The sequence below is a fragment of the Parastagonospora nodorum genome (assembly GCF_000146915.1).
Source record: "Parastagonospora nodorum SN15 chromosome Unknown scaffold_4, whole genome shotgun sequence".
Taxonomy (NCBI): Eukaryota; Fungi; Ascomycota; class Dothideomycetes; order Pleosporales; family Phaeosphaeriaceae; genus Parastagonospora; species Parastagonospora nodorum.
Genome location: NW_001884552.1, coordinates 631,741 through 653,902, shown reverse-complemented (window position 1 = coordinate 653,902; position 22,162 = coordinate 631,741). Strand labels below are relative to the sequence as shown.

The 22,162-nt window shown below is 50.3% G+C and overlaps 13 protein-coding genes across 13 annotated transcripts; 6 read left to right on the top strand and 7 right to left on the bottom strand.

Annotated features, from left to right (window-relative positions):
• Positions 1–578: 578 nt before the first annotated feature.
• On the bottom strand, positions 579–1,515 carry SNOG_02873 (hypothetical protein; the record flags this gene model as incomplete). The annotated part of the gene is made up of 2 exons (XM_001793414.1): positions 579–593; positions 619–1,515. 2 exons carry the CDS (start codon positions 1,513–1,515, stop codon positions 579–581), a joined length of 912 nt encoding a protein of 303 aa, XP_001793466.1.
• Positions 1,516–1,712: 197 nt separating this feature from the next.
• SNOG_02872 (hypothetical protein) lies at positions 1,713–2,003 on the bottom strand (the record flags this gene model as incomplete). The annotated part of the gene is made up of 2 exons (XM_001793413.1): positions 1,713–1,897; positions 1,952–2,003. 2 exons carry the CDS (start codon positions 2,001–2,003, stop codon positions 1,713–1,715), a joined length of 237 nt encoding a protein of 78 aa, XP_001793465.1.
• A 1,497-nt stretch (positions 2,004–3,500) lies between these two features.
• Positions 3,501–4,400, bottom strand: SNOG_02871 (hypothetical protein; the record flags this gene model as incomplete). Its single annotated transcript, XM_001793412.1, has 1 exon — positions 3,501–4,400. The coding sequence occupies one exon, from the start codon at positions 4,398–4,400 to the stop codon at positions 3,501–3,503; it is 900 nt and encodes a 299-aa protein (XP_001793464.1).
• A 164-nt stretch (positions 4,401–4,564) lies between these two features.
• SNOG_02870 (hypothetical protein) lies at positions 4,565–5,518 on the bottom strand (the record flags this gene model as incomplete). Its single annotated transcript, XM_001793411.1, has 2 exons — positions 4,565–5,247; positions 5,314–5,518. The coding sequence occupies 2 exons, from the start codon at positions 5,516–5,518 to the stop codon at positions 4,565–4,567; spliced, it is 888 nt and encodes a 295-aa protein (XP_001793463.1).
• A 2,135-nt stretch (positions 5,519–7,653) lies between these two features.
• SNOG_02869 (hypothetical protein) lies at positions 7,654–9,112 on the bottom strand (the record flags this gene model as incomplete). Its single annotated transcript, XM_001793410.1, has 1 exon — positions 7,654–9,112. The coding sequence occupies one exon, from the start codon at positions 9,110–9,112 to the stop codon at positions 7,745–7,747; it is 1,368 nt and encodes a 455-aa protein (XP_001793462.1). The 3' UTR covers positions 7,654–7,744.
• A 1,614-nt stretch (positions 9,113–10,726) lies between these two features.
• On the top strand, positions 10,727–11,499 carry SNOG_02868 (hypothetical protein; the record flags this gene model as incomplete). Its single annotated transcript, XM_001793409.1, has 2 exons — positions 10,727–10,738; positions 10,897–11,499. The coding sequence occupies 2 exons, from the start codon at positions 10,727–10,729 to the stop codon at positions 11,497–11,499; spliced, it is 615 nt and encodes a 204-aa protein (XP_001793461.1).
• A 304-nt stretch (positions 11,500–11,803) lies between these two features.
• SNOG_02867 (hypothetical protein) lies at positions 11,804–11,974 on the top strand (the record flags this gene model as incomplete). Its single annotated transcript, XM_001793408.1, has 1 exon — positions 11,804–11,974. The coding sequence occupies one exon, from the start codon at positions 11,804–11,806 to the stop codon at positions 11,972–11,974; it is 171 nt and encodes a 56-aa protein (XP_001793460.1).
• A 1,249-nt stretch (positions 11,975–13,223) lies between these two features.
• Positions 13,224–13,456, top strand: SNOG_02866 (hypothetical protein; the record flags this gene model as incomplete). Its single annotated transcript, XM_001793407.1, has 3 exons — positions 13,224–13,237; positions 13,262–13,286; positions 13,355–13,456. The coding sequence occupies 3 exons, from the start codon at positions 13,224–13,226 to the stop codon at positions 13,454–13,456; spliced, it is 141 nt and encodes a 46-aa protein (XP_001793459.1).
• Positions 13,457–13,522: 66 nt separating this feature from the next.
• SNOG_02865 (hypothetical protein) lies at positions 13,523–14,056 on the bottom strand (the record flags this gene model as incomplete). Its single annotated transcript, XM_001793406.1, has 2 exons — positions 13,523–13,653; positions 13,801–14,056. The coding sequence occupies 2 exons, from the start codon at positions 14,054–14,056 to the stop codon at positions 13,523–13,525; spliced, it is 387 nt and encodes a 128-aa protein (XP_001793458.1).
• Positions 14,057–15,588: 1,532 nt separating this feature from the next.
• SNOG_02864 (hypothetical protein) lies at positions 15,589–15,813 on the top strand (the record flags this gene model as incomplete). The annotated part of the gene is made up of 3 exons (XM_001793405.1): positions 15,589–15,624; positions 15,693–15,724; positions 15,780–15,813. The coding sequence occupies 3 exons, from the start codon at positions 15,589–15,591 to the stop codon at positions 15,811–15,813; spliced, it is 102 nt and encodes a 33-aa protein (XP_001793457.1).
• A 668-nt stretch (positions 15,814–16,481) lies between these two features.
• On the top strand, positions 16,482–17,147 carry SNOG_02863 (hypothetical protein; the record flags this gene model as incomplete). The annotated part of the gene is made up of 1 exon (XM_001793404.1): positions 16,482–17,147. The coding sequence occupies one exon, from the start codon at positions 16,482–16,484 to the stop codon at positions 17,145–17,147; it is 666 nt and encodes a 221-aa protein (XP_001793456.1).
• Positions 17,148–18,221: 1,074 nt separating this feature from the next.
• On the top strand, positions 18,222–19,424 carry SNOG_02862 (hypothetical protein; the record flags this gene model as incomplete). Its single annotated transcript, XM_001793403.1, has 3 exons — positions 18,222–18,377; positions 18,746–18,896; positions 19,123–19,424. 3 exons carry the CDS (start codon positions 18,222–18,224, stop codon positions 19,422–19,424), a joined length of 609 nt encoding a protein of 202 aa, XP_001793455.1.
• Positions 19,425–20,574: 1,150 nt separating this feature from the next.
• On the bottom strand, positions 20,575–22,042 carry SNOG_02861 (hypothetical protein; the record flags this gene model as incomplete). The annotated part of the gene is made up of 5 exons (XM_001793402.1): positions 20,575–20,784; positions 20,811–21,016; positions 21,320–21,566; positions 21,617–21,886; positions 21,995–22,042. The coding sequence occupies 5 exons, from the start codon at positions 22,040–22,042 to the stop codon at positions 20,575–20,577; spliced, it is 981 nt and encodes a 326-aa protein (XP_001793454.1).
• Between the last annotated feature and the right edge of the window lie 120 nt (positions 22,043–22,162).

Sequence of the window (22,162 nt, the reverse complement as noted above, 5' to 3'; positions counted from 1 at the left end):
GTAAGGCCTCTTTCAGCGTAGGCCATAGCTAATCGTTCATCCACGATCCCATCTTCTTCGCAGACCTTACGTTGAAGCTCTAGAGACTTCTCCATACAATCTCGGCTTTCGTCGACGTTATTGTTCTCGTAGTTGACCTGGCCGAGAGTATGGTAGATGTTTCCGAGTAGACAATCTCTATCAGGATGAACTAGTGGCTCACACACCGCTATAGCAGTATCGAAGAAGTTGTCGAAGCCACGAGTCCGGCCGCGCTCCATCTGATAACTATAACCGTCAGCTAAATTTCTCTAACATCAAGAAGATTGATACTGACAGTCCTGCATCACTTAGCACGGCAGAAAATTCTAGCTTCGCCAAAGTTGAAGGTTCTGGCACAGCTGCGAACAAATGGTGAACCCTGAGGACATGAGGATATAGTTGTCCACAAAGTGGCCAACGAGATATCTTGCTCCGACTGTCAGTTATTTTGGGCTGAGCGTATTGAGGTGGCCTGGAAGGTTTCGGCATGCCTGATGGCCAGTTGACCCACAAAAGCCGCACGACGACCTCAAACATATTCTTAGCAGAACTGGCGCTCATCTTTGCTCGTACTGCGTCTTGAACCAGTCTATGTACGGACAACTCCTGCTTTTGCTTGTTTCTTTTGACCAGAGACGATTGTATGAGTTCAGTGCGCGTATCTCGATACAGGCTCTTCTTGAAGTTGACTTCTGTCGCAAAGATCAGGACTGAAGCTTCGATTAAGAGATACTCCGGTATGCGATCCGCATCCAAGAATGTGATTAATTCCAGAAGCTTCCTTGAGACAGGGTTCAACTTTTCGATGGCCCATACTGTGGAAATGCTGTGAGCATAGCCTCTAGTAGACGCGTCACCAGTTCTGGTGTCGTATAGGTCGAGATGTTCTGCTGCGTCAGTGTACAAGTCATGGAACTCGTTCAAGCTGAGGTCTTGCCGTCGTATGATACCAGCCATCTGTGAGATGGCTAGAGGTACGCCTCCCAGTAGCTGCGTGTTACGTCTCGCCATCTGCTCACCGTCTTCTTCAGCATCTGCTCCAGTTAGAAGAAGAAACAAAGATGCTCCGGCTTCGTCAGACAAAGGCCCGAGGTCAATTCCAGAAGTACGCGCAGAGAAAAGAGTCTTGGTGAGAGGGTCGCGGCTGGTAATCAGTACAGCACCACTACCCTGAGGCCAATAATCGGTCAAAATCATGGGATCGTCAGCATTATCAAAAATGATAAGCCAGTTGACTTCAGAGGAAGGGTTGAAACTCTCTCCTGCGGTATGGTCTCTCCATGGGTTCGACAACCATCCTTTGACTAATTCTCTGCTGACGACTTCACTGTGACTCTCGGAGGATTTCTCCAAACCAAGCTCAGTGGATATACGTTGATAACTTTGATTGATCTTGGCGATCTCATCAGCTTGGACCCAAAAGATGGCATCGAATTCTTCTCGGTAGCGAATCGCAAACTCTTGCGCAATCTCGGTCTTGCCCATACCACCCATCGCACACAGTGCAAACTGTCGTAAGCCTGTGTTCTGTGAAGAAACAAGTTTGGTCTTTGGTGGGAGCAGTTCTTGTCCTATCACGTTAATAACGTCATCCCGCCCACGAAAGGTAAGGTTTGGCGTGGATGTCTCTAAGAGCACACACGGCAATCGTAGTTGGGGTCGGTCAGATTCAACGGCAGTCGTGGTGGTAATTACTTCATATCCTGCAGTAGAAGATCCATTGGAGGCATGTGCTGTGGAGTGAAGGGGTAGCTCGAAAGCTTCACAACAGAGTAAGCGAAGTCATCAAACAAGGCAACCATCCTAAAAATACCTTTTACTGCCACTTCACTTGCGGTCGGTGAGTATGAACTCATGGTTGCGTAGGTGAACTCCACTGTAATATCAATCAGTCTACGCAATTTGTCTTCAGAAGTTGCCAAGGCCTCACAGGCCTTGAGCCGGGATGTAATGAGCTCGGTAGCGTTGTCCAATGCATTCATGATGAAAGCTGCGAGTTCCGAGCTTTCCGGTACTTTGCTTTGATCGAAATGGCACATATGCATGTGATCTAGGCCTATTCCTAACGTCTTCTCCATTGGAGCGTGAGTCGTGCAAGTAGACTCATCAACAAGCTGAGGATAACATGTCAGCTACAGTACCAAAGCGAGGACTATTATGTATTATCACCTTTTGCATCCGAGTTCGGAACACTCTATCGTTTATCCTTGTTTCGATGGTCTCGTACACTGATAATACTGGTGTGCGAAAGAAAATACCTTCAAATCGGTTGGTCAACCCTTGGAGAATATTACTCTCTCGCTCGATTCGGGCGCTGGGTATCTTGATCGACTTCCGCGTGGTCGCTTTCAACACTGACATGAAATGACTTAAGGTATCTTCCTTGACAGAAGGCGAATGGGGTGTGCTCAGGAAGACGATTAAGGCGACCGCATTAACGAGGAATTCGTAATGGTTCAGTTGTTCGTTGGCGATACATAGGGCTTGCTTCAATATGACCCCACCGATACTGTGACACACAAAGAGGATTGGTCGAACTAGACCCTAGCGACATGTCAGTACGTTGCTATAGATGATGTATCCGTTGTGTGTGTTCGAGTATACCTCGCCAGAGTCTAATGTCGAGCGTGCATTAGCAAGCTCTTGTAGTAGTTGGTAGCCTTGCATCAATAAATCTTCCCAGGAGAAGTTTTCGTCCACGGGGCAAGAGTATTCGAAAGCGAGCACCCGCGCCCTGCATTTCGCTTGGGGTAGGATATTCCTCAACCATGCCCTTGACGTGAAAGGCCATGTATCCGCCGAGGACGTGCCGATTCCTGGTACGAGAACGATACTAGCGTATTCAGTTAGTCAGACGTAAAGCAAGTCCTTGGTCGATTGTTTACTCAATGTCGCAGTCGCGCGCTCCCTCGTGGCTCGCAACCTCTCGAAGCTTGCCCAGCCTGTGTGGCGCCATCATGAATGAACGAAAAAACGCTAGCACACGCACTAGAACCCACAGTAAATTATTGCGTGGAAGAATATAGAGGAGAAACTTATGGGCGGACAGTGGCATGGAAAACTGTGGAGGCTGGTCCGAGAACTACCTCAAGATAGGTGTAAGTAGCGGGGTAGGCGTGAACCCCCCAATTTATGCGGCTGACTGGTTGCGCACGTCCGTCGATTGCATCACGCGTTCGCGGGATGTCACACGAAAATCCCGGTCTAGACGGTCACAGCGAATGAGTGAACAGGCTTTGAAGTACTAGAGTCTACTTGGGAAAAGGATGTAGATAAGTATAGCGGCGCGTGGACATTCATGCTCTACTTTGAAATCATTGAAGGTTTACAGGACATGTAGAGTAAGGCTATAGCTAAGGGTAAGAGAAGCAGCTTTCGCTGTAGATATGTGCAGAAATTGCGTGGTTCGTCGATACTCTTTGGTATGTACTAGGTATTCAGCAAAGCGTTCTGTATAAAGAGAATCTTGTACTATTAATTCACCTAGGAGAATGCCGCTTTCCCAGGACTTCTTTCTTCCGCCAAGCCCTGAATTTCTGTGAGTCCCATATGTACCACATCTGAGAGAGTAAAGTAATCGGAACTGCAACAGCAAAGAACCACCATATAGCCAATGAACCTTGACCCATAATCCGGAAGTTCATGCCAAAGACACTAGAGACAAAGCTCAATGGGATGAAAAATGACGCCAAAAGTGTGAGCTTCTTCAAATCTTCAGCTTGCTCGATAGCCTTGTGCGATTCCAGCACCATGGCCTTATTCATCATGGTCTGAATGCCCATGGAGCAGCGGTCTATAAGCATGACTGAACGTGACAAAAGCTCTCGGTAATCGTCCTTCAGTCCGGGCGAGCTGTATGTGCCTTGACCAGAGGTATGTACGGGAAGCGACCCTTCTGCACCTATCTCTAGACCAGGGTAAATTCTGGTGTTCATAGCTTCAGCCAATCGTCGCGAACCATCTCCTTGGTCAGATTGATGTTCGAACAGATTCGAGAGAGCTTTCAAAGCGTCATTGCTATGATTAGAATGCCTCTCGAGGATGTTGGACAAGTATTGTAAGTTTTCAATCGATCCATGTGGTGCACCAACTGCTAGCGCATCCACCTCGTTGCTGATCTGAGCCTCGATCAGATTGGATAGATGAACCTGGGAAAAGGCAGCGTGAACAAACGTGGGAATTAAAGCCAGTTTGGGATCTATCGCACATCTTCGTCCGAGATCAACGAGAGCAAGTAAGGATTGATATTCGAGAGGCAAGAGACTCCCGCTTTGGGGGTATTCCCTTTCTCGATTCGAGATTGACAAGCGCGACTGAGACGATAGAGGGTCTTTGTTCGGACTGATAGGTGCGATATTAACAGTATTCCGAACGGTCATTTTGGGGTGGTGCTGTATGACTGGGAAAGCAAAACCATTTGCCTGCAGGTGGGATATCCATGGACCCCGAGGAGACACAGCGAGATCTTTTCCTTGATCCATCCAAACTACTCCTATTAGGAGTGCATCAGCTCAGAGCAAGGCTACTGTGAGACAGTGATCGTTCACTCACCTAACCAGCCTTCAGCACTCTTAGCAACACATAGACTCATCCACTGCTCGACCAGAGAATGTTTATCGTCAATAGTTGAAAATTCTCGAACCAGCGAATCTCCGCACTTTGCTTGGTTCCTTAATTGCCTCTTATACCCCGACATCTCCTCTCGTTGCTCTCGTCGGCATCTGATCAGCTTGTCTGGATGGTTTACACGGAAGCGCTCATCTCTGTGGACGATCGTGCTCGTACAAAGCCTCATGATATTGCTGTTCGTACTGGCGAGAGACGGAAGACCATAGCCATGTCGTTGAACGGAGCCAGCGAAAAAGTCGAGATGCCGCAGAATGAACTCGGGATCAAGCATATACTTGCTTCCAATAGTAGATAACCATTCAGGTGACAGAAATCCTCGGACAAAGAGTAGCTGGCTTCTTCCCTGAGCAGGTGGTTGTACCAGTCTGAAAGCTTCCAGATCGTTTTCAGTAAAACACTGAGGATCACTGGCATTACTAGATAACTCGTGAAGTACGACTAAGATGTGCGTAGAGTCGTGGTGTAAATTTGTAGGGGTGTATGCTTCCTGGGAAAGCCAGTTGGCAAGATCAACGTAGTTATTGCCTGGGAATGATGAGGTGGTCAAAAGGCGAGATGAATGAGCGCTAATTGATTGGATGTATTGTTGCGGAGTGACTTCGCAGAGCAGTCAGCAAGGGCTTTGTGAGTCTTACATTTCACAAGATGAGAATATTCTCTTACGCGATTGTCGCGGCCGAACATGCTTTGCTCTTGATGATTTTCGATGCGATGTTAAGGTAGGACTCGGTACTTCAAGGTGCTGCACGCGACCAGGGCCATTTGTGGGCGTATTTTCGTGTTGGCTGTTCCCGCTGTTACATGTTCGGACAGGCGACGCTTGCGGGTTTTGATGGCCAGCCGCGGAGTCTTCAGATGCAGACGGCATTGTAAACACGGTTTGGTCCCTGAGGAGATGCGTCAGGTCTTATGCGCATGAAATGATCATATGCCATAAGTAGTGAAAGGGCGATAGACGATGCCGCTCCGCGAGATGACAGATGACAGAGCGATTAGAGTGAGGCTGACGATGGGGGCCACATACATGGCGCCTTCACAGCTCTGGGAAGGAATGGCTTAAGGAGGTTGGTTGGTCTTTCACTTAGCGCAATGTGTTGGGGAGCATAATATGTACAGTTTTCCTACAATTTTTGTTAGGGAGTTCTGTTAGCGCGATCTGTGCTTCTTGAGTGATAGGATGCAACCCGCAATGGTTTACAGGATCGATGATGACGTACGAGGTTACCAATCACCAGCCGTCGCTAAACGCCCCTGTGCCCGACGCCTCCATCCGAAAGCTGATCTGGCATCTTCTGCGACATGTAAAATCTATAGTGATCGTTTTCCGCATGGAATTATGACGCACGGTGTCTTTGTGGGCTCTTTAAGTGAACATCAGTCGGTTGAGCCAGCGCCACTCCGTACCTGAGTAACTAGGTATGTACGATTTTGTAATGTCATGACATCTGCTGGGAAAAGTTCAGCCTTCCGGCAACCAAGTCTTTCAGGCAATCAATTTTCTGAATCCCAGGCTGTACACATGTCAGATGGTATGATTATCGCTCTAGCATACCTACTAAGTCTGCTATGTTAATAGGCATGCGACGTTTTTAGGTGGGATGCCCGGGGCTCAACTTTAGCCCAGGGTCCCCATACTGAAATGTCGAGCAGTTGGATAGCAGTGGCTTCCCTCGATAAGGGGCCTTGTTTAACTCGTACCCAGTAACTGAACGACCAATGGCATCAACATACCGTTACCGGTTTCCATCTCCAAACTCAATGGCAGCGTCGTGTGGGTGTGCTACAATGCTTGCCCATGAGCATCCACGATTTCGACGTACTCACCACCACCAAATCCAGCTGAGCTAATCGATCCCGCTACCGTTTCACTGCTCTTGCGTATGCATAGCACCACAAGTTTTTAAACTAAGCCCAGAACACCGACCATGTCCAGGTTCGGTACCACGGGCCCCGTTAATTGAGACATCGAGTTCTTTGCACCTGCACGGGCAATTGGTACTGATCTATCTTCGGTGGGATAAAGGAGTCAAGATTTCGGTTCTGTCTGGGATGATTATAGTTGAAGAACGTTTTTGGGCGGGAAAACCCAAGTGTACCATCGTCCCAGCCGCTGGGCCGTCAGCATGGTCTCTGGGCAGGGTACTCCATTATACACAGTGAGCTTTGGCCTATCCATTGCACTTACATGATGATGCATGCGATATGCGACTATATAAATCGCGGTATGAGGACGCCCTTACATGGTCATACGCCCAGCGGGTGCCTGGTAGTCTTTTATGATTTTCTGGTGATCGCGATGCACTCCTTACCATGCAACACTGGCTTGAGCGCTCATACATCAGACGGAATAGATTCAACTTACGCCAGGATCAAATTACTGTACTGTGAGCCTTCCCCACGTCTCATCTATTTCAAACCGTGCGTCAACGTGCGTCTGGCCCACTGCGACCCTCTTATACGCCACGCCCACTGAGCGAACGAACATAGCTTTGTAATTACGCCTCTCTGCTTCACGAAAGGCTTGATTGTAGAGTTCCTCATCTGAGCGATTTCCATCATCCGAGAGATGCGCAATGAGTGGCCCGTGTTTTGTGGGGCTATTGTTCGACTTCCACACAGATAGCGCAAGGAGACTGAGGTCCTCGGCTCATTTGACAAGCGTATCCTTTTCGGAAAGTCCTATTAACATGCCGCATTGCTGTCGGAGACGTAGTATGAATCTTCCGTGATAAGGCTACTCTCAAAGGGGTCTTGCGCTGGACTGAACATTGTGCAAAGTAAAGTCACCACCACCACTCTACTTTTGCATGATATATAAACTTTTCACGTCGACCGTCTTTTCACATACGACCATAGGACGATGAGAACAAAGCTTCCCGTTTGCTCAGCTTAATTTAAGCATCGTACCGGCAGATTAGTAGTTAGGTGGGAGACCACTAGCGAATACCTGCTGTTGTATGTTTTTGACATTTTCTTTTGTCTCTCGTGCCTCATGAAGAATGCTCCAGAGATCATCATGTGTTATTGCAATGCTGTACGGTACTGTTGCTACTGGCGCAGGCTAGATCGTTTATACGGCATCTCCCTTTTTGTTTTATTGTGTATACGATGGCGGCGGCGACTCCGGCCTCCAGACGGTAACAGTTCTGGGTCGCAAGTGTCCATACATTGTAGGAATTGTGCTGTCAATCGAACCTCGTGGTGGAGGGTCGACTGGCGGACCGAGATGCCCACCCTCCCGAGTCATTGGTTCAATTATAACATCCTTTACTTCAACCTCATGCTCCGATTCCTTCCCAGCACATTCGAGCAATAAATCATAACGTACTTCGTACCGTGTAGCTAGCCCATATGTCTTGAACGTCGGTGGTACAATGTTGTTGATGACAAAATCTTCGACAACTGTGCTTTCAGTGATCTCTAGGCCTGGTTTGCTGTACCGTCGGTTGAAGAGATCGAACTTCTCTGTATTAGCTTTTCGTATCTCTTGGTTTGGTGCAGACGATAGAGGGATGCGATATTTGATATGTAGAAAGACCTGGGCACGGATACCACGGAGATACACAGGTGCTGGCTGTGTGAGGCCATCGCTCAGCGTGGCTTGGAGCGAGATTCTGAGCGCTGTGGTAGCGCCTACACGATAACGCGGTGGCGCACTGAGGACAAGTAATGATGTCGATGAAGCTTCTTCGTTCTTCTCGCTCTTTAGACTGTTCTTAAGCCTCATCAGAGGTCCTTGTCGCTCTTGACCAGGCTCTGGCGTGGGAGGTCGAGATCGACGTTCGAATCGAATTGGTGGGACAGGCAGTAATGCAGCTGGAGCCGAGATGCTTAATTCTGGCTCCGAGGGAGTGAAGCGAAGTTGAAGAATTACGACAGGGTTCAACGTGAAAGATCGTTGAGCAGTGACAAAATCTGCTTCGAGAAAATATTCGTTACGGACAGTAAATTCGTTCCACCATAAGGATGGAGGCAGCTGATGCCCTTTTTCGTGCTCGAACGAATCATCTGGCTTGAAAGGCACATCATTTTGTAAGCCTGGATCTAGCTCAACAGCTTCTGGGAATCGGAAGTCGAAGGGGTATTCTACGCGTCCCGGCGGGCAATTCGCACTGGGTGTAGCTCGAGGAGAAAGAGTTCTTTCGTGACGAAATAAATCGGCTGTCGCAACGTGATGGCTACCAGGGCTTCTCTCGTTCAGAACGCGACATGTTGTGCGACCGATGAATTTGATGGAGACTCGCTGGGCTTTCGTCTTCGTCTGTACTAATACGACACCCTTCACAGCGTCGTTATTAGTGTGTAAACTGCGGTGACTAGAGCGCGTTAAAGCAATTGAAATTAAACCTCCAGGCGTATTTTCATGGTCCGGGTAGTGGTCAGAATAGAGCGAAGGCTGAGCCACGTAGCTGTAAAGCTGACGAGGCTGTGGATGTGGATGTGGCTGCCGAGCGGATGTCATCACCACGAAGTTCAATTCGTTTCACGAACGGACTTTTGTAAGTTCTGGATGAGAGTGGAGAAACGTGGAGTAGCTGGTGTGGAACGATGATAGGGATCCGCGTAACTGCCGCGTTCTCGAAAAACGTCAGAACATGCTCCAGGGACAACGACTAAAAGCCCCGCACTGAGTCACCTGCGCATTGGCTGACGAGTGCCAAAGAGCTTACATTGCGTCGTGATCGGAAACACGGCCGTAGCACAACCACAAACCGGGCCTTTGGGGAACTTGGCCGGGCTGCTGGTCAAGCGCAGGCGTACGATGCAAAATCGTTCACTACATCTGCATCTGCCGTGCGGCGACAGGGATGGAGAGCGAGCAAGTCCGAACTGCGAGTCCGGAAATTTTGCATCATAGTTAGATACTGGTCGAACAACCACATCGATGGTACGTTGATGCCGGGCTGATAGCGGTGGGACAAATTGAGACAAGGCTTGAACAGTGTTCTGGCAAAGTGGGGATGAATGTCGGATGTCCTTGTTGGGTTAGCGCCTGCTTGGTATCCGCTCTTTTCAGTAAGACAACCTCATTTCTACGTCCGCTTCTTGAATGTTTGCGTTCCACTTGAGAATGACTGCCAGTACACCGATCAGCTTTATGCATGCGGCATGGGGGATGGTGAAACTATGGCTCTTTCGAATGCGCTCCGCGGGGCCTGTCGCCACGTCATTGCCAGGCAGCAACATGAGGGACCCCGAGGTTAATAGCAGTGCCACACTGTTCCGTAAGAAAAAGAAGACGACCCTGGTGAATAGCCTTATGTCTTGCGGTTTCCTGCATACGGCCAGGGCGAGTACCATGCAGCCCTAAGAGGGCGACAAGGCGTTCTAAGAGCGGCTTCTGCAGTCAGATGGCGGTGAGCTCCGCCAAACTTCTTTGGAAGGTCATCGGCCAGCGCCGGTGGTTTACTTCATCTTGCAGGCAATGGGAGAAGGCGATCATTCTGGACGCTGCAATGGCTATGCTGAGTACTTCCTTGAAAGCCACGGAGACTGCTGCCTTGGGCTCGCGAGCTAACAGACGACCCCAAAGCACAAGGAAGAAAGCCCTACGTCCCTCACCTGCACGCTTCAGCTTCTCAAAGTTTCGATTCTCATATTTTAAAGATTTTAATATTGAGGTTTGAGATCGACACCAGGTTTCAGACCGTAATGTAAGACGCGGGAAAGGCGCCACCCTCATCGCTCGCCACAACGTGGGAACGGCAGGGGCGACACGCGGACATCGGCAAGTCTTGCCTAGGGCCAGGGCTACTTACCACCGTTGAGAAATGAGAGCGACCAGGTGATGTTGGGTGGCGTGGACCGGCTGTGTAGGGATCCTCCCTGGGTCGTCCTACGGCAAACAATATTACGCGAGTGCACCAGGCCAAAATCGAGGGGACCTTAATTGCGGCCTAGCAGCGACGACACGCATCAATGTAAAGCTTTCGTGACCAAATCAGGGTCGAGTGGATGGCCCATAGTTCGGAGCCAGTACAGTGATCGTTGTGAACACACGTTCAGGTCCCAAGACTTTGGTGCACATTGTAACGACACAATGCAGACGCCGATGTGCTGACGTTAAAACTGCACAATGTACAGCTCAGTAAGCCATAGGGCTCTTGGAATTCTTCCCATCCGCTGTGATAGTCATCAATTTGTAGGAGCAACTCGAGATAAGCTGGTCATTATCTCTGCACTCTCCATACAACCATAATGAAGCCATCAAAATTCACTCATAATGGGGTAATAATGTCTACCCAGCGATCCGCACCGCCTCTGCCACCGCGCAAGATGCCGAATCACATGGAGGCTTTGGCTGCTCGGATAAGTAAACTCCGCAACGTCATGTCCATTCTCAGAGAGGACAGGGATTCTCTCAAGTTCCTGGCTTACCTCGTCCAGCACTATGGACTATACTGTCAGACCTGTAGCCGGAAGCGCAAGCCCGGTGGTTGCGGACCCACATGTCCACTGCTACGTCCCGAATCGTACACCAAAAAATACGGATCCACTCTGCTATGGAATATTCGGGACAATGGAGGTCTTCAGAATATCGTTGAGCAGATCCGCCAGTACGACTTGATTGCTTCTGATATGGAGCGTTGGGGCAACAACGTCAGCCTATATGAGCTGGGCCAGTGGGAACATCTCACGAACTCATGGCTTCGAAGAGGGTTGAATCTGTCGTATCGTATGGGTGATGCGCCCATGCCTATTACGCATCAGTTTCACGAGGTTGACTGGGCCGGTGTAAAACCGCGCGATCAAGCAATCCTTGAAGACGAAGAGTACAGACAACCAGCTTCTCCCACTGACACCCAAAAATTCTTATCAGACAACTTAGCGCCCTTGCAGGATGACTAGTCGGTTGTGCGGCCGACTTCGTTTCGTATGTATTCCAAACTTGCAGCTTAACATATTGAAATTGTACCTCACACTAACTAGACTCCTATGACGCAGATGCATGATGATGAAGTACATTATTGTAGCAATACGAAGTGCGAAAGAGCATGCATAGCTCCCTAAGTAGCAGCATGTAGTGCACCGAATATCTATAGCTATATTGCGCTTAACGCTGACCAAAACGTACAAGCCAACACGATATCATATGACAAATCCCCGAATCTATCAACGCGCCCGTATACGAAAGGGAAAAGGAAGTAATACCATGCTCGAAAACTACCAACCAGAAACCCGAACACCAGAAAACCAAAACCTAAGAAGGGGTATTGATGAAGGCCGAAGAGAGATTCAAGAAGCCATCGGCCTAAACATGTCAGCACCCATCACTAAGTTCAAGACAGTGTCAATATTTACGCAAAACTACTCCTGCGCGTAGCTTCGTCCCTTTGGCATGGTGTTGGGATATAGCCTGCAACAACTCTCCCGCCAATGACCGCAGTTATTCGTGCAGCCAGCGTTCAGCTCATAGCTGTTGACATCGTACCCACAGTTGCAACAGACCCAGAAGTATTCCGTCTTGCCAGTTGGGTGTTGGTGCGGGTGGGTGTGTTGATGTGATGAAGAATGGTCGGTCGGTGGAGACAGGACAAGTGAGTGAGTGTTATATTGCGAACAGTATTGTCCAACACCGCAGCTCGTACACAAGACTACGACTCTGGGGTTCCAAGGGCCATCACCACAATATTCTAACGAGTGTTAACAAGGTAGAGATGGAAAAGACTCGAGTTACTTGCCGCAGAACCAAACATTGTCCATTGTGATGAAGGTAGGTATTTGCGATGCGATAAAGTGTATAATGTTCGTCGAGCTGGTGAAGAGCTGTTGAAATGTGTTGTGATGCTTAAGAGAAGCGAAAAGCTCTCGATCCTTATACGCGTCTGCGACATAAGATGGGACTGAAACCGAAGGACATCGCGTCCTCGTGCTGCGAGATGCCTCACCTTGCTCGTTGCGCCCCTTTGCCCCTTCACGCCCTTCGTCATGTGCACTTAACCAACACCAGCAGCTTCACTAGCAATTTCCGCCTTGAGCTTGCCAGGCACCCTGGAAAGGTCCCTTAGATGTCTCTTGACCAGATTGTGCGAGTCAAGACGACGCGTCATAGTGCAAAAAGTGGAGTGGGGAGGACTTTTGGGAGATGAGATTTGGGCTGCAAGACTTTTTCGAATTCACTGAGGAAGGAACATGGCAAAAGGCGCGAGCTCGTTGTGTTGCAAAGCTGTGGCGGAGCTTCTTCGGTAAGCCTCAGGCTACGTGTATTATGCCTCTCTCACTACGAGAGTCGAGGCTAGCAAGACTGCCGCGCCAAGACAGTCCTCCGTTTTGCCTGCTTGTATGACGTGTTGTTTGGCTTGGAGGAGGATCTGAAGGACAGTGATTCGCCTCTCACGGTCCGGTAACCTCAGCATGTGTTATATACACCAATCAGAAAAGTTTCAAAAGAAGTTGATGGTGTGTTTCGTGTGCTGTTGTTTCACACCTATCATGCCTATCATGCCGAATAGATCTTCGTACCTGCATATTCCCACGTTGCATCCTTGTGAAGACAAACGAAGCATTATCTTGTTTTAACGACCGACGAGTGTGTTGTAGCGTCGCAAGAATATGGCAAGCCATAAACAAATATGACGACATCAAAGTGAGTGGATGATGACGGAGATAGTGAGAAGCGGAACATTTCGAGTAAGGTGTGTATATGCATATCTAGAAATCAACGCGCAGAACTCCAAACAAAACAAATGCCTACTCTAGGCAGGCAAATTGGGGTATATGGCCAACTATGAAAATCATCGAGACGAAGCTTGACAAGATACTGCGACCAACATACTCCAAATCCACAAAATGTGGCATAATGTGAATCAAAAGCATAGAGCACCAGGCTCCACGAAATAAAGACCGCGATAATGACTCTGATGGAAAAACTCTAAACAAGTAGGAAAATGCAGATTCGACGGGTTGGAGAAGACTGTGGTGGGGCTGTTGGCGGGGTGTTGCGGTGGCTGAAGGGCGTACAGAACAGCGATATTGTGAGGCGTCGATGTCTTGCTGGCGAATCTGGATGATCAAGCAAGCAACAGGACAATGGCCGTGTGCGAGGGGCGTAGGAATGAGCTCAAACCTCTTCCTTGTCGCAATAGCCACAGATTATGTGGCTACAGCTCGGGCAAACGTTCTGCCAGATACCTAAAGGCCCGTCTCTACACTCAGAGCAGTACCAGACGATGGTTGTAGGGCCGCGAGTACGGGGCTGCCCGTGAGCGTCCACATGGCCCATCTGAGATGTCGTAGCGAAGTCGTCGGTCTGCATGTGCCATTTGCCGCCGTGCAGATGAACAGTGGGCTGTACAATGCTATCGTCTTCGAGGTCCAGGGCCGATGGCTCATCTGACCCGCTCAGGAGAGTAGTGGGAAGTGTCTCGAATGCATCCGAAATGTTTCGATCATCGCAGCGCGCCATAGTGAGCTGGCTTTGGCTAACGAGAGCTGTGTTGCAGACATGCATAGTAGATAGAACTGCCATTGTCGTTAGGTGATAGAAGGGATGTATCGCGAATAGGTGCTGCAAAAGGCGGCGTGGTGATTGTGAAGTCGATTTGAATGTAGGAAGTAGATTGTGAGCTGTAGAATAACAATGGAGATGCGAACATAAAGCCCAAAGATATATCCTGGTTAATGCCTGTTCATTGCGTACGAATGCTACAAGCCCCGTTCATGCCCAAGGACAAAATTCTAGGGTCCTGCGAGGGACCCCCAAGACAGATGACCATAGCTCGGTGCTAGAGGTAGCAGAATTTAGCAAGAGGACCGGTGGACGCATCCCGAGGCGGCCAGTGGCGAAGCGAACTGTGGTGAAGGACAGAAGTCATCGTCAAAGCGTCAATGTGCCCACAATGCCAAGCCAGGATGCTTGTGCAAACATCATGTCGGTGACACGTTTAGGTGTTGACAGCGTTCGAGAGTGGCCGCTTGATGGGGACGAAGAGGTGATGGCGCCTGAATCGTTCACCAGGATAGGAAGGTAAGGTAAGGATTAAGGTGGTACCGCCGGTAAGCCGCAACAGTTTACCGTCCTACAATAGGCGATGGAGCGACAAACAGGCCCATGGAGCATCAAATTATCTCCGGTTATGCTTAGGCAAAAGCCCAGGTTGTTTGGGCGTGTTGGGCGTGGGGTGTTGTAAGAATACTCGAGCTCGTGACTCGATATTTCAACCTTCACGCCTCATTCCCATGCGCCACCCGATGATACCACGGTATTTAAAAGTCGGTCGCTTGAAAATCGGGTGAACTGAACAGGTCCGACAATGAGCGTGGCGGTGCAGGTCATGGTCAGTGACTGAGATCGAGGAGGCATCCTATGTTGGGCCTTATGGAAGCGCTGGCGTTACCTAGGAAACATTTCCCTTCCAAACATGCAAGACTGAGGTGTAAGAATACCTCGGAAGGACACACTCTCCGGACAGACCGCCTAGCCAAAAGCCGAGCGCACGAGACATGTAGCTGCGGACGCATTTAGATGCTGCCTCTTCCCCATGGCCTCGGTGAACGGGACACCTCACTGGGTGCCTGACGTTGGGCGTTGCCAATATCCACTGAGAGCAATCTTTCCCGCAGGCGCGCACAAGGCGAGAAAAAGGTGATATATGGCCCGCAAGGTGTTGAACGAATTATTGTGACTGGACAGGGGCTTGCGCGTGAATGAACCAAATCCCTGCAGTAGACTTGTAACACTGGACCTGTGGTTGGAGTCCACCCTTGTCGCTTGCAACAAGGACCGACGGAGGACACATAAAGATACTATGAAGACTCGTATATGGTAAAAATACAGAGACTGGTGAGCGTGTTCCCATTCAGATCCATGTCATTGAGCCGGCAAACAAGGCGCATGCGATAGCTGTGAGTGAATGCAACGATGACGGACTTGCCAGATCGACCAGGTCACCGGCGTATAGGGCTCAAACCAAATGGCGTCCAAATTTAGAAAACCGCATGGCTGTCTTGAGCCTCACAATCGGCCGGTGCGAGGTTTGTTGGGGGCTGTCCATGCTAAGGTTAAACACTGCGCCCCAGATATTATATATGCGATTCAACAGAGCCGCATCCGCGTCCTGAAGCGGCCTCCCTTGTGAGTGTTCTGCTTTTCCGTCCTTGGGCGCTTCCATGTGCGCACATATTGCCAGTGTGATACCGGAAGTGAGCGAGCTGAACAGCTGAATGGGGGCCAAGAGATGCCAGTCTGCGCTCTGTTTCGCTACCATATCGTTGATGCGGCTCTGCACAAGGCTGAACGAAGCTAGAAATCGCCGGTGAGACAGAAGTAGGTCTAGCTCTGCGGTCCTCCTTCAGACGAAGTCTTCACCGCCCGGCATGATTTGCGGTGTCAATGTCATGAATGCTTGACAGCCCTTCCAAATCCCTCCTCTTGCCGTTCGAAACAAAGAATTTGAGACAAGGAAATAGGTTACTAAAACAGGGCTGAAGAGAGTCGGTGAGGTGTTGCGGGGTCGATGTTTACGCCATGCATGTGTTAGTCAGGCCTATTGCTTAGCTTCTGCATCTCGACTGCACCAAAAATTGTCGAGTTGACTACAAGATCACCGCGGCTACAGTCGCCAACTGGGGTTGTGAAGCATTCAGTATGTCGATGAGTTATGGTCAACGATAGACATGTCGGTGTTGAGTCTGAATGCGAGAAACGTGAAGGTGACGTCGCGTGTGGCTTGTTGTCCAACAATGGGTAAGTTAGCCTGTCTTGGCATGACCAAGATGGTGGATCGTCGTGACCTTGACGTGCGCGTGCGACCTGCTGAACTTCACCACTCTCGCCGGCACGCCTCCCAACTTCATCGCAAGGTGCCTCTCGCGCCATATTCCTTCCGATCATGGCGCCCCTCGTTATTGGCTCGCAGAAGCCAGAGGCGCGCGACAACACGAGCGCGCTGGAGCAGAAGATCGGGATGGCGACGTCTGTAATCATGCCATTGCTAGAGTTTGGAGCCATAGGATTTGTGACCTGGGTCCTTTGTTACCTCATATGCATACAGTACCTCATAAACCCCTCGCCCGACTTGCGCAACAGCTTCGCGATCCAGCCGCGCCGCTCCACGGGCATCGCACTCATTGTCGTCTATGCGATACTGCTCCTCGTGCTCCTCATCCCATGGATGCGCCTACTACAAGTCATATGGACTAAGTCCGACATACTTCGGCGCGACGAGCCGACGAAGGAGAAGGTAGATGCCGACTCGACGTCGATCGAGCAGTACGATGCTTACATCTGCGACTATGATGGCACCCCCCTATTCTGCGACAAGTGTCGCATCTTCAAGCCAGACAGAGTGCATCACTGTAAAGAAATTAGGTCATTGTGTCAGAAAGATGGACCACTACTGTCCATGGGCTGGCGGCATTGTTGCGGAGCATTCGCACAAATTCTTCATGCAATTCGTCTCCTACGCAGCGTTGTACACGACATACGTTTGGGTCGTAGTCGCCGTCTTTTTGGCAGAACGCAGCTCCAAGGTAAGTTCCAGGAAAAAGCAACCTGAACCACTAGCCGCTGACTATAAGATAGACTGGATCGAAGCCTGGGCCGTGGATAGGAGCGCTGGTTGTTGGGGTCTTGTTCTGCATCTTCACATTCACCATGAGCTGTATGACAGGCTATAATCTCGCTATCAATTACACATCGGTCGAAGCGATCCAAAGAGGCGGCGTATCCAACATTGCTTTTCGAATCACGACAATGCCTACCGGTCCGCCAATACCACCTACAGCGTCAACATCGTCCGACAGTGATGTGAACAAAGGAAGAGACGATGAATGGCCGGTGTTGCGAACAGTCAGGGGAAGGACAGGCGACATGTTTGTTGTCATGCAGACCATGCAGTTCCAGCACCCGTGGTCAGGGACCATGATGGACGGATGGCGAGACACAATGGGCCAATCGCCACTGGATTGGTTCCTGCCACTGAGACATAGCCCTAGCACGGCGAAGGATCGAAGCGGCGAGCACAAGTGGGGGTTTGTGGTCTACGACATGGCCACCAAATACGAAAAAGAGAACCCGGGGGCCAAGCTGGCGCTTTTGGAAGGGAGACGGTGATGTCTAGTGTTTATTTTTGCATTGTTCTGGCGTTTGGGAAGATACCCTCGTACGTACACATTATTATCCATGGGCTCACGAAGCGTACATAGCATAAAGTTCTTACTGCTTTTTTACCTCAAATAAGGTCTACTAACTTGCTCTATGGCGCCTCGATCGAGCATTTCACATACGCGACTCTGAACGACCTACGTTGTCTACATGAAAATAGAGAGGTCAGTCGATCGTTACACATGGCCTCACAACCAATCAACCTGACCACAAACCTTCCTACACTGTTGGACTCGTCCAGCCAAGGAAGATTATACCACCTGATAAAAGCGACCAACCATCACCGAAGCACAAAACCTGGTACGCTGTGACGTTGAGCTCCAAATGGCTGCATCATCTTTCCAATGGCCGCACTTCAACGACTATCGCGAACTCCCGTTCCCCGTCGGACATCACTGCCCTCTACCCGTCCGGCCACTTCGTCACATGCCGTTGCGCATACCCTTGACGCAAGTCCATCGTCACCATGTCTTCACTCCTGCAAAGCCAAGCCAACGGATATTGTCTCGACCCATGGCTACCGAACTTGCTCATGATGCGCCAAGCCTGCCGACGCAACGGTCAACGATGCCATGCGTCTTCTCTGTACAGCTCACAACACGAAGTTACGAGATTGCAGCTAGTAGGTATCGTACCATTCTTCGCTGTCCGTGATGCTGCGTGCATGCGGGCCGGCTTCGGCACGGTGCGCGGCGGTATGGTCGAGATAAGTGAGCCATAGAATTTCGCGTCAGGCCATTTTGTCGCGTGGCAAGGAGGTGGTGCTGCTGGAGGACAATACGATACTTTTCACAGCAGCTTCACAGCTTCGAGTTTTTTTTTACTTGGACTGAGACTGTAAACGGCCTTCGTTGACAGTGTGTGCCGGTATACTGTTGCAAGGGCGGCAATGTGTCGAATTCCAATACAAGCGGCGTAATGGCGATCTTAACTATTGCTATTATATGGTTCGGTCTGCTGATGTTACATAGCATGCTGAAGATCATGTAGTCTAGGCAGCACGGTCTGATAAGACCATTGTTGATCACTGACTGGGAAGCTCGGGTTCGGAACGCAAGACTTCATCGGCATCTTCCAGCGCACGTCGGCGCAACGGTGATCGTGACTCCACCACTGCGGTGTGATTCAGACCTCGCCAAGAGTGATATGTTGTCGATCATAAAGCCCAGCCTTCCTAATCTCCGGCTCACTTATCATCAGGGCACATATATCCGATCTGTAGTTTACCAAACTAAAACGAAACGAAACAATCCTATCGCGAGAGATATCTCGTCAGTCCACGTCGTTGCGAAAGAAGAGTAAATCACATGTTATCTAGCCAGGCTAAACACCCACACATAAATCGCGGCAAATAACATGCCGAATAGGCAAGCAAGGCACCCCATCCCTTCGAACCCTCGAAATAGCAAAGAAGAAAAAAAAGACATCACTGATCGTCCCGACCGACATATCCCGGCCCGCGCCCATCTCGCTACCAATTTCCCCCCTGAACCCCGCGCGCGGCTTTCTTACTACATACGCCCTTGTACCTAGTGCGCACGAACTCACCCTCGCATCCCAGTGGAGATCTCCCCTCGAGCATGGAGTCCAACTAACTCAGCGACGCATTCTGCGTAGCTTTGCAGGCGAGGAAATCTCAGCAGACTCACGGGCACCACAAAAACGCTAGACACAATCCATGTGGAAATGCAATCAGTTTGTGAATAAACGATAACTACACCCCTCGCCTCGAGGCGCGCAATACTCGTAGCAGCAACTGTCATTCCCCAAACCGCCGCCCCAATGCGCGGCAAATGAAAGCCGACGTCAATGTTTCGATCTCGCACCGGCAACCCCGACAATCACGCGTCTTCTTTCTAGCCTGACATGTTTCGCATCAAACGTTTGTGCTATGCATGCATATACGCACTACACTAGCACCCGTTTGCTGTGCGTCAAATCTCCCACAAGGTTTGGCAGGTGAAACGCCGGAGCGCAATGTTTCGCCAAAATAGAAGTCTTCCGCTGCAAGGTTTCAGCACATAAAGGTTGGAGATGTGTCCGAAATGGAGGGGTTTGGGCAATTTGCGTGGGAGCTTGGCAGGAGCTTTTACTACATTCGTTAGGTCCTTGGGAGATCGATATTCCGGATTTGGACAACGCCAGCGGGTGCGTCATGAATGATGCGGGTGTTTCAAGGTTTCGAAAGACGGGGCAAACTTACCTGTATGGCGGAAACGTAAGGGTCTCATGGCATTGTTTGGTTGGCCGTCGGTCGGACTCCATCGGAGGGGGGGGGGGGGTGGGGGGGAGGTTGGTGTCCACATGCACGAGGTTCACCATGACAACAGTGGTAATGACGATAGCAACACATCGATTTCCAACCTAATGCAGAATAGACACAATGAAATTCCCAAAGCCAGCGTCTTGTGACGGGGAAGAAGCCGAGACGCCTTTTCCCAATGTCCGTAAGGAGACCCGATGTACAACCCAGGGGTATTGTTTTGAAGATAGAGTGCGCCCATGCAGATGCTGCAGAACGCCATCCTGTATCCAGCCGTGCCATGCATACCATCGAGTTTGGTGATGCATGCGGTAACAGAAAACGACAAAATGAAATCAAGAAATAAAGGGTAGATCCGCCCGTGGAGACCGATGCCCAGAAAGAAAGTGGTGATCGACAGCTACGTCAAGTCCGGGGATGGAAGAGTGTTGAGTTGTGGTACGATGCAACTAGCCTTAAAGTTGGGATGAGGCCTGGGCGGATTCGATGTCCATGAAATCATCTTGCATGGCTGCAGCATAATCAACGTTGGCCGGTTGGAAGTGGATAACTAGGCCTATCGCTCCTCTGTTCCTCGACCACCATTGGCTTCACGCTCGCGTGCTTCTTTTTGTGGGGCTCGGCGCCGGGCATTGATGAACCAGTTCGAGACCTTTTGATTGTTAGCAATGTACATGTGACAATAGTTGACACCGATTGACGACAGACAGCAACAGCGATCCAGAGCAGAGGTGACACTGGCACATGTAGTCTTCGTTGTCAAACACTAGACAAAAGGGACATCGAACGTACCTGGTTCATCGTCAAGCCCGTAATGTTGCACAGCTCGATTTTTTGATCTTCTGTAGGGTACGGTTGTGACCTATGCTGCGAAAACCATTGCTTGAGCATGTTGGTTGACTCTTTGGGGAGGTTTCCACGTCGTTTCCTGTTGAAATTGTTGGGGTCCGCACCAACATGCTGCTGGAAGCGGACCTCTCCGTAGCCATTTTCGTAGCCTGGATGGGCTGCAACCACGTAAGGTGTCCCGTACGCATACGCTGGAGCAGGTGCATGCTCTTGGTAGTAACTTGGCCTGTGTACGTGAACTGAGCCACCTTGTGGGGCGGGCGGAGGGTATGCGCCAGGGGCAGCTAGGCCTTGATGCGATGGAGAGTGCCGGTAAACAGGCTGTTGCGGTGGAGCAGGGGATGAGTGGTGTCGCATGTGTGTAGTGTATGCAGCCTGCACCTGCGGCGCTGGGTAAGAATAGCTTGGCCTGTGCTGTTGAGTAGGTGCCGGTGCATATGCTGGCGAATTACGCCTTGTAAGTGTGGGATCAGCGACGCTGCTCATGCGCCTGTGGTCCTGAGGATGCGCGTCCGAGCCGTTCGCACGGCCGGTTTGTGCGTAGATGTCGCCGAGGGTGTCAATCCGACGATGGCCTTTGTCTTGCCATAGGATGTCATCGAATTGAAGCCTCGCACCACCCGGAGATTCATCATGTGAGCCTTGTCTTCGTGATGGTGTATGCGGTGGCGTGTGATCCGCGCGCGTTGTGTCGAGAAACTTGCACGTCAGTATGCCCATGAGATCGCGAGGACGAAATGTTGTCATACCTCTGAGAAAGAAGGAAGTTTGTCGGCATATCCACGCTCGTTGGGCTGGATGGGCGGTGAACTCCGAGAGTTGGGGTTCTGTAAATTCATTAGGAACGTGTCGAGAATAGCGTTCTCATGGTATGTGTTCTGTTCGCGAAGCTTCAGGTAGGTGTGTTTGCCCTCTTCAGAGAATCTTCGCAGTGTGGAGTTTGTGCCGTCGGAAGGAAGGGGATGGTGGGAGGGATGCCAGGCTGTGGGAAAGGAAGAGGGTGGTTCAGTGGTGCTCTCCTGGCCCGAACTGGGTGGAGAAGGAGCAAGAGAAGATAGTTCAGGGAGGTGTATTGGAGCGCGAGCAACTGTACCCTGCGATACAGGCTGAGGAAGAGATTCACGTACCGCAGCCAAACTACCCATCCGTCTCTCAGTGTACTGTGAAGACGCCATGCTGTGCGAGTGCAGGGGATTGTAGTGGCGATGCGGAATATGCTTGCAGAGTAAGATATTCCATGAGTGTGGCCTTGATCTTATACGATCAATTCTGTCAAGTCTGGTTAGCGAAATGTG